The sequence below is a fragment of the Sardina pilchardus genome, chromosome 3, assembly GCF_963854185.1.
Source record: "Sardina pilchardus chromosome 3, fSarPil1.1, whole genome shotgun sequence".
Classification (NCBI taxonomy): domain Eukaryota; kingdom Metazoa; phylum Chordata; class Actinopteri; order Clupeiformes; family Clupeidae; genus Sardina; species Sardina pilchardus.
In genome coordinates, this window is record NC_084996.1 from 347501 (window position 1) to 357500 (window position 10000).

General features: G+C 42.8%; 1 protein-coding gene across 1 annotated transcript in view; it reads right to left on the reverse strand.

Annotated features, from left to right (window-relative positions):
• Positions 1-10000, reverse strand: part of zgc:174164 (uncharacterized protein LOC570656 homolog) — a 70069-nt gene that overhangs the window by 28804 nt on the left and 31265 nt on the right. The window contains exon 15 of the mRNA XM_062531292.1: positions 4198-4303. Within this exon, the coding sequence (XP_062387276.1) occupies positions 4198-4303 (106 nt within the window). The remainder of the gene's footprint in view (positions 1-4197; positions 4304-10000) is intronic.

A 10000-nucleotide genomic window follows, 5' to 3' on the forward strand; every position in this document is an offset into this window, starting at 1 on the left:
TTGGGAATAGGAGGATATTGGGAATAGATTGGGAATAGAGAGAGATTGGGAATAGGAAGAGATTGGGAATAGATTGAGAATAGGGAGAGATTTGGAATAGGAAGAGATTGGGAATAGATTGGGAATAGGGAGAGATTGGGAATAGGAAGAGATTGGGAATAGATTGAGAATAGGGAGAGATTGGGAATAGATTGGGAACAGGGAGAGGAAATGTCCTGCAGCAGAGTGGCCCTCATTTATCACCCCAGCGTAGAAACCAGCGTATATCTGAGCGCAGAAACCAGCGTATATCTGAGCGTGGAAACCATTTTACGACGAGGCTCACGTGTGATTCATCAAACCTTCGTATCACTCCAATTCTAGTGTAAGAATAAACGTGTGTTGATAAATGTGGCGGCTGGAAACAAGCGTAATTTAAATATCACTCCCCTATATGCTCGTTTTAATGGCCTCGCCCCTAGAATTTACGACATGAAGGTGCATTATACGTCCAAAAGAGATCATTAGTGATCTCGAGCCACAGTGACGTCCAGCTGAACCTTGTTAATTTTGATAGCTAGAAGCTGGTAGAAGGTGTGAGTGATCAGTGATCAGGTGTGAGTGATCAGGTGTGAGTGATCAGTGATCAGGTGTGAGTGATCAGGTGTGAGTGATCAGGTGTGAGTGATCAGTGATCAGGTGTGAGTGATCAGGTGTGAGTGATCAGGTGTGAGTGATCAGGTGTGAGTGATCAGATAGGGGACTTACTCCACAGCACAGGGGATCAGTTTAGACAAAGTCTTTTTAAAGCAAGTCACGTCACTCGGCAGCCATATTGGCCATGGGGTCGGGCAGCGACTTTGACCGGAACAAGACCAGGCTCTATCTAAATGAATGGGGATAGAGCTGGATGTCCGTGTTCCGAGGTGTAAGAGACATAAAAATCACATGTTTGAAATCGCGATGAAAATCTGACTAAAATCGCTGAAAAGGTTTGGTGGTTTTGTATCAAATTAACGCTTTAAAAGCCTTTTTCTTACTGGCAATTTTGGACTGCGCATGCTCTGTTCTTCACGACGCAGCTTTCAAAAAGCGTGACCGCCAAGGATCGGCCAAATGATTGGAGCAACGGCACTGGAAGAGGCGGGACATGCAAACCATAGCCAACCGGTGTAAACAACCGCCATCTTTCGCGTTACGAAGTTACCCCATGCTTTTCAATGGGCGATTTTTCCAGTGCAGTGTCTCCTCATATATAAGTGTCTCTGGTTTAGATCAGGTGTGAGTGATCAGGTGTGAGTGATCAGGTGTGAGTGATCAGATAGGGGACTTACTCCACAGCACAGGGGATCAGTTTAGATCAGGTGTGAGTGGTCAGGTGTGAGTGACCAGGTGTGAGTGATCAGGTGTGAGTGATCAGGTATTAGTGATCAGGTGTGAGTGGTCAGGTGTGAGTGACCAGGTGTGAGTGGTCAGGTGTGAGTGACCAGGTGTGAGTGGTCAGGTGTGAGTGATCAGGTATGAGTGATCAGGTGTGAGTGATCAGATAGGGGACTTACTCCACAGCACAGGGGATCAGTTTAGATCAGGTGTGTGTGTGTGTGTGTGTATGTAACTTACTCCACAGCACAGGGGATCAGTTTAGATCAGGTGTGAGTGGTCAGGTGTGAGTGACCAGGTGTGAGTGATCAGGTGTGAGTGATCAGGTATTAGTGATCAGGTGTGAGTGGTCAGGTGTGAGTGACCAGGTGTGAGTGGTCAGGTGTGAGTGGTCAGGTGTGAGTGGTCAGGTGTGAGTGATCAGGTGTGAGTGATCAGGTGTGAGTGATCAGGTATTAGTAATAATTAATAATATATATAATATAATTATTATTAATAATTAATTAATAATAATTATTATCATGCTAGGTTACGGGGACGCTGGCAAGACACGCCGCTCCGTCTGGCATCATGTTTTTGTTTGTTTTTATGTCATTTTCGTAATTTTATGTTTTATTCTGTTCGTTTTTTGTAGTTATTTGTCTAGTTAATTGTTTTCTCTCTTAGTTAACGTTATTTTCGATAGTCTTGTGCTTTTTGTTAGTCTGCATTTTGCTGCGTAGCCTAGGCCTAAAACTGATGCCATGAACGGCATGAACCGCTCATCCGCCATCCGTGAACGGCGCTGCTTCAGGACTGGTCAGAAGAGCTGAGGACCGGCTACAACTGCGGGCGATGTGATGTGTTGCTACCGCCGATCTACTGCTGGCCTGCGAGCTGCCATGGTCTGCTGCCTGGAATCGAGAAGCATCTTGCTGCAGTAGCCTAGGCCTAGGCTACTTGCTGGAATCTGGATCGAGCTATCATCAGCTAACATCAGAAGCTAAAGGCAAACTGTCGCTGTCGGGGTCCATTGAGTTGCTGATCTGGATCACCCACGACTTCTGACTGTTCTGCTTGCTTATGCTGCTCTCCAGCCGGCCTGTGTAGCGCTGTTGAACCCCCCCGCTCCGGATTAAGCTATGCGCCATCAATGCCATGGGACTTTGGATGCAGTCAGTTGGACTAGGCTACTTTAACGTGGACTTTTCTGGTTTTGTTTGTTTTATTATTTATTTGACTTTTGTTTATTTGTCTGTCTTGTAGGCTATGTCTGTGGTGTCAAGGGTAGCCTTACGCCGCTCCGTCCGACATGCCAATTTTGCCTAGTGTTGCAAATGTTTTTGTTAATCTATGTTATTTTATTATATGTTAATTGTTGTTTGGTGTCTGTCTTTGTATGTCTTTGTATGTCTTGGTGTCCGTCGGGTACGCAGGCGATTACGCCGCTCCGTCCGGCATCTTTTGTCTTGTGTCTTGTTATTTTGTAAATTTGTTTGTTCTTTGTTGCCACGGGTACGCTGGCGATTACGCCACTCCGTTCGGCACTGTCTGTGTATGGGTTCTGTGCACGTGAAATGCGCTGTTTGTAGTGGTTGTCTAATGTCTGTCTTGATGTCTGTACAGGAACGCTGTGCGAATACGCCGCTCTGTCTGGCACCTGGCTATTTTGTGACAGTTTAATTATTTGCTTTTTGTACCTTTTTCTCATTCTTGTTCTATTATTTTGATTTATTGTTGTTATAAGTTTTGTGACTCAGGGCATTGCTGTAAAAGAGCTTGATGCTCAGTCAATTTTCCCTGAATAAAAAACGGTTGATGATGATGATGATGATTAGTGATCAGGTGTGAGTGATCAGGTATTAGTGATCAGGTGTGAGTGATCAGGTATTAGTGATCAGGTGTGAGTGATCAGGTATTAGTGATCAGGTGTGAGTGATCAGGTATTAGTGGTCAGGTGTGAGTGATCAGGTGTGAGTGATCAGGTGTGAGTGGTCAGGTATTACTGATCAGGTGTGAGTGATCAGATAGGGGACTTACTCCACAGCACAGGGGATCAGTTTAGATCAGGTGTGAGTGATCAGGTGTGAGTGATCAGGTATTAGTGATCAGGTGTGAGTGATCAGGTGTGAGTGATCAGGTGTGAGTGATCAGATAGGGGACTTACTCCACAGCACAGGGGATCAGTTTAGATCAGGTACTAGTGATCAGGTGTGAGTTATCAGGTATTATAGATCAGGTATTAGTGATCAGATGGGGGACTTACTCCACAGCACAGGGGATCAGTTTAGATCAGGTACTAGTGATCAGGTATTAGTGATCAGGTATTATAGATCAGGTATTAGTGATCAGATGGGGGACTTACTCCACAGCACAGGGGATCAGTTTAGATCAGGTGTGAGTGATCAGGTGTGAGTGATCAGGTGTGAGTGATCAGATAGGGGACTTACTCCACAGCACAGGGGATCAGTTTAGATCAGGTACTAGTGATCAGGTGTGAGTTATCAGGTATTATAGATCAGGTATTAGTGATCAGATGGGGGACTTACTCCACAGCACAGGGGATCAGTTTAGATCAGGTGTGAGTGATCAGGTATTAGTGATCAGGTATTAGTGATCAGGTATTAGTGATCAGGTATTAGTGATCAGGTGTGAGTGATCAGATAGGGGACTTACTCCACAGCACAGGGGATCAGTTTATTAATAATCAGGTATGGTGTGTGTGTGTGTGGGGGGGGGGGGGACTTACTCCACAGCACAGGGGATCAGTTTAGATCAGGTGTGTGTGTGTGTGTGTGACTTACTCCACAGCACAGGGGATCAGTTTAGATCAGGTGTGTGTGTGTGTGTGTGACTTACTCCACAGCACAGGGGATCAGTTTAGAGCCGCTGAATCCACAGTTTCCAAAGTTGTTTCCTCTGGTGTTGACCACGCTGAAGCATTTCTCATGCGCTTTAGTGGCCTCTAGTGGAGAGAGAGAGAGAGAGAGAGAGAGAGAGAGAGAGACAGAGAGAGAGAGAGAGACAGAGAGAGAGACAGACAGAGAGAGAGAGAGAGGGAGAGAGAGAAAGAGAGAGAGAAGAGAGAGAGAGAGAGAGAGAGAGAGAGACAGAGAGAGAGAGAGAGACAGAGAGAGAGACAGACAGAGAGAGAGAGAGAGGGAGAGAGAGAAAGAGAGAGAGAAAGAGAGAGAGAGAGAGAGAGAGAGAGACAGAGAGAGAGAGAGAGAAAGAGAGAGAGAGACAGAGAGAGAGAGAGAGAGACAGAGAGACAGAGAGAGAGACAGAGAGAGAGAGAGAGAGAGAGAGAGAGAGAGACAGAGAGAGAGACAGAGAGAGAGACAGAGAGAGAGAAAGAGAGAGAGACAGAGAGAGGGACAGAGAGACAGACAGAGAGAGAGAGAGAGAGAGGGACAGAGAGAGAGAGACAAAGTTTCGATAGTGTCACAAATGCCAGTGGAGCAAAACTTTTGCAAATGTGCAAAAGCCTAGGTGTATATATTGTTAATGGTAGATTTAGAGGAGATTCCTTTGGAAGTTTTACTTTTTCCTCAAACCTCGGTAGCTCTGTCGTCGATTATAACATCACTGACCTTGACCCAGAACACATAACAGCATTCATGATAAAGCCTCAGCTACCATTTTCTGATCACTGTCAGGCAGTACTTCATCTAAAATGGGCAGAACCTCAATTAGATCCCCAAGAAACAGAGCAAAAACTTTTCCCCCTACCAAAAACGTTCCGTTGGACTGAGAGAAAAATAGCATTATATAAAACAGCCATACAGGATCCAGATGCTGAATCTAGAATTGAACATTTCATATCGACCCAATATAAATATGATGTAAATAGTGTGAACATGGCCTGTGATCACTTAAATAACATATTTGCCAAATTAGCTAACAACTCTAATTTAAAACAAACAAACAGATCTAAGAGAAGGACAAAAAAAGGCAAAGAAGAATGGTTTGACAGGGACTGTGAATTATCTAGGATAACATTAAGACAGCTTTCTAATCATAAACACCGAAACCCAAATGATACGGAAGGTAGAGTTAATTATCATCTCCAACTAAAACAGTATAAAACACTATTACAAAACAAAAAGTTTGAGTATATGAACAGAGAACTAAACAAAATTGAACAATCAATAAACCAAAACACTTTTTGGTCAAATTGGAAAAAGCCTAACAAAAACAAATAAATCTGAAACACCAATCAAAAATGGCAATACATGGTTGTCTTACTTTAAAAACCTTTATCAGAACCCAGAAAGTCACAAACTCATGCCTGAACAGCGAGCAATAATATCCAAACAAGAATCTTTAGAAAAAGCCATTAAGAAATACCAAAATCCCCTGGACTACCCAATTACTATCACAGAAGTAAAAGACCAAATTAAAAAACTGAAATCTGGCAAAGCATGTGGACTTGACTGTATCTCCACAGAAATGCTGAAATTCAGTAATGTAAAGATGCAAGAGGCCATAAAGAAACTTTTTAATTTGACACTACAAAGTGGAGTCTATCCCTCCTCTTGGAACTTAGGTCTTTTCACTCCAATTTTTAAATCTGGCGACAAATACGACCCAAACAACTATAGAGGCATCTGCGTCACAAGCAACTTAGGGAAATTATTCTGCAGCATCATTAACAGCCGCATGATTAGATATATTAATGATCAAAACATTTTAAGTAAAAGCCAAATTGGTTTCCTACCAAAATATCGTACATCCGACCACCTCTACACACTCCAGACGCTAATAAATAAACATGTACACCAGTCTAAAAAACAAAAAATATTTGCATGCTTTGTTGATTTTCAAAAAGCGTTTGACAATATTTGGCACAGAGGTTTGCTCTTGAGACTTTTAGAAATTGGGATTGGAGGCAAAACTTACGATTTAATCAAATCAATGTACGAAAATAATAAGAACAGCATTAAAATAGAAAATAAAAGAACTGAATATTTTAGACAAGGCCAAGGAGTTAGACAGGGATGCAGCCTAAGCCCCACACTGTTTAACATATATATTAACGAACTAGCCACAATGTTAGAAAATTCGACAGCACCTGGTCTAAATTTATATGACAAAGAGGTAAAATGTTTAATGTTTGCAGACGACTTGGTCTTACTCTCACCTACAGAAGAAGGTTTAAGACAGAGTCTCTCTATCCTACATGAATTTAGCCAAATTTGGTCTTTAAAAGTAAATTTAGGTAAGACAAAAGTAATGATATTCCAAAAAAAAGCACGATCAACGAAAAATAAATTTCAATTTAAATTAGGCCCTGATATCTTAGAACACACAACTAGTTATTCATATTTAGGACTAGTTATAAATGCCTCAGGTAACTTTAGCGCAGGTATACAAACACTGAGAGACAAAGCTCGTAGAGCATTCTATGCCATTTACAAAACTATAAATAAGTTCCAACCCCCAATTAAAATTTGGCTAAAAATAATTGACTCTGTTATTTCACAGATCCTCCTATACAGCTCTGAAATTTGGGGACCAGCTTTAATCCTGTCAAACAAATCTTGGGATAAATCCCAAGTAGAAATTCTACATATGGAGCTATGTAAAATCCTTTTACAGGTGCACAGAGGTACACCCAACCTCGCCTGCAGGGCCGAATTAGGCCGTTTCCCTATGTCCCTGGCCATCACTAAAAGAGCGATTAAATTCTGGATGCATTTGAAAAGTTCAGACCCCCAAAATCTAAACCATAAAGCACTGCTTGTAAACTCAACCGGACCAGACAAAGACGACCTCTTCAATTTGATTATAAACAAAAAAGACCCTAGTGACGCAAAACCAATACTACTAAAAGAAATCCACAATAACAACAAAAATGCTTACACTTCCAAATGGCAAGAAGACGCTCAACAAAATAAGAAAATGAATTGCTACCTGACATTAAATCGAAAATACGAATTGGCAAATTATCTTACAAAATTAAAACAACCACAACGTTGTCTCCTAACTAAATACAGATTGGGTGACCACAAATTACAAATTGAAGCTGGGCGACATAAAAAATCCTGGCAAGAGAGACACCACAGAATTTGCTCCCACTGTGACCTCATGGAGGTAGAGGATGAAAAACACTTCCTTCTGAGGTGCACTAAGTATACTCCACTGAGAGAAATGTTCTACCCCAAATTTCTAGGAAGATGTCCAGATTTTAATAAACTAGATGAAAATTCAAAAATAAAAGCCCTCCTAGGTGAGGAAGATGAAACAATTCAACTCGCAGCACAATTTGTGTACAAGTGTCACAAGCTAAGAGATAACACATAATGGCCAAAGATCAGACATCAATCCCAGTCTTAATTTAAATGTATTTTCTTTTATTATTATTATTATTATTATTTATTTAATTTTATTTTAATATCTTTTGTTATTACTATTACTATTATAACATTGTTCTGTTTATCTTATATATGTATTGAATTTGTATACATGCTTTGACAACACAAGCACACTTGTCATGTCAATAAAGCTTATTTGAATTTGAATTTGAATTTGAGACAGAGAGAGAGAGAGAGAGAGAAAGAGAGGGAGAGAGAGAGAGAGAGGGAGAGAGAGAGAGAGAGAGAAGAGAGAAGAGAGAGAGAGAGAGAGAGAGAGAGAGAGAGAGAGAGAGAGAGAGAGAGAGAGAGAGAGAGAGAGAGAGAGAGAGAGAGAGAGAGAGAGAGACAGAGACAGAGAGAGAGAGAGAGACAGAGAGAGAGACAGAGAGAGAGAGAGGGAGAGAGACATAGAGAGAGAGAGGGAGAGAGACATAGAGAGAGAGAGATAGAGAGACAGAGAGAGAGAGAAGAGACAGAGAGAGAGAAAGAGAGAGAGAGAGAGACAGAGAGAGAGAGAAAGAGAGAGAGACAGAGACAGAGAGAGAGAGAAAGAGAGAGAGAGAGAGACAGAGAGAGAGAGAGAGAGAGACAGAGAGAGAGACAGAGAGAGAGAAAGAGAGAGAGACAGAGAGAGAGACAGAGAGAGAGAGAGAGGGAGAGATTAGGAATTCTGGGATTAGGCTTTTAAACCTGTCAAAGAAAGAAAGCCATACTTTGACAGGCAAATTCCTCATTGAGACCATTGGGAGACATTGCGTTAAGGTAATGAATCCAGAAGGTTTCCCTTTTTGTGGGTCAGGTGACTGTTGGACCTTTATACGACCCTTTCATGGAGTGTGTTCACCATTTGCCTGATGAAGACCCGGTAGAGTCGAAACGTTGCATTATTTCATTAAACGGGAGCATTTGATCAGTGTTGCCGACATTACATTCCTTCCTAAGTTCCTCTCCATTTGTCCTGCACCTGCAAGGTGGGATGTGCACACAGCTACTTTTCTTGATCAGCATTCACAGACACACACTCTCACATAACTACACACATGCAGGCGAATTAGAAAATTCTGAAACGTGCATATGCGATCAAACATGATTGCGTATTCTTCCACAAGATTCCACATGATTGCGTATTCTTCCATTCTTTCTTTTGGGGCAGCCGTGGTGTACTGGTTAGGGCTTCGGGCTTGTAACCAGAGGGTTGCCGGTTCGATCCCCGACCAGTCCACCACGGCTGAAGTGCCCTTGAGCAAGGCACCTAACCCCTCACTGCTCCCCGAGCACCGCTGGTTGGGCAGGCAGCTCACTGCTCTGGGTTAGTGTGTGATTCACCTCACTGTGTGTTCACTGTGTGCTGTGTGTTCACTAATTCGGTTAAATTGGGTTAAATACAGAGAACTGAATTTCCCTCACGGGATCAAAAAAGTATACATTCTATTCTATTCTATTCTATTCTACAAGTTGCCTTAACAGTCAGCCAACTGCTCTGCCTCACAAATCAAACAAATAATACAATAGGCCTATAGCCTACTAAAAGATGCGAGTTTGGGCCCCGGCAGTGGCGCAACTGGCTGGGGCACCTGCACCGTACGCCGGCGACCCGGGTTCGATTCCCGCCCCGTGGTCCTTTCCGGATCCCACCCCGACTCTCTCTCCCACTCACTTCCTGTCATTCTGTCTACTGTCCTGTCCATTAAAGGCATAAACAAGCCCAAAAAATAATCTTTAAAAAAAAAAAAAAAAAAGATGCGAGTTTGAACATTTGCACACGGCACCATCTCGATGCACCAACCTGCAATTAAGCAGGTTTATTTCCTATTTCCGAAGGTCTTTTGCCCTCTTGTAATCTCGTTATCATTTTGAGATTTCATTCGTTTGAACGGCAAGATTAAATCGTTAGGCTGGTTTTTTGTTTTAAAGTTTTCCACGGCTTTAACAAGCTTGGAGCTGGGTCTGTTCAAGTTGAAGTGAACTCACAGCTCTACTGTTACGGGCCGGACCGCGCCACTGCCCTGGCCAGAACTAAAGGGGGCCGGGCAGTACCGAACCGGGCAGTACCGAACCGGGCAGTACCGAACCTCACGGTAATTCGAACACTGCTAGTAGGCCTATAGGGCTAATGTATAGCCTGATAAACCAGCCTAAATGGATTGGATGTCTAATTTAGTCTGGCCTCGATGAATGGATACAACGGAACATTGTTGATGAGCACAACCCGTTGTCTTTCAAACCGTGTCTGTGCTTATAGGCCAACGCTCCCTCAAAACCCCGCCCCAGAGCCCTCTGCCTCGCCCGCGTTGATTCAAAAC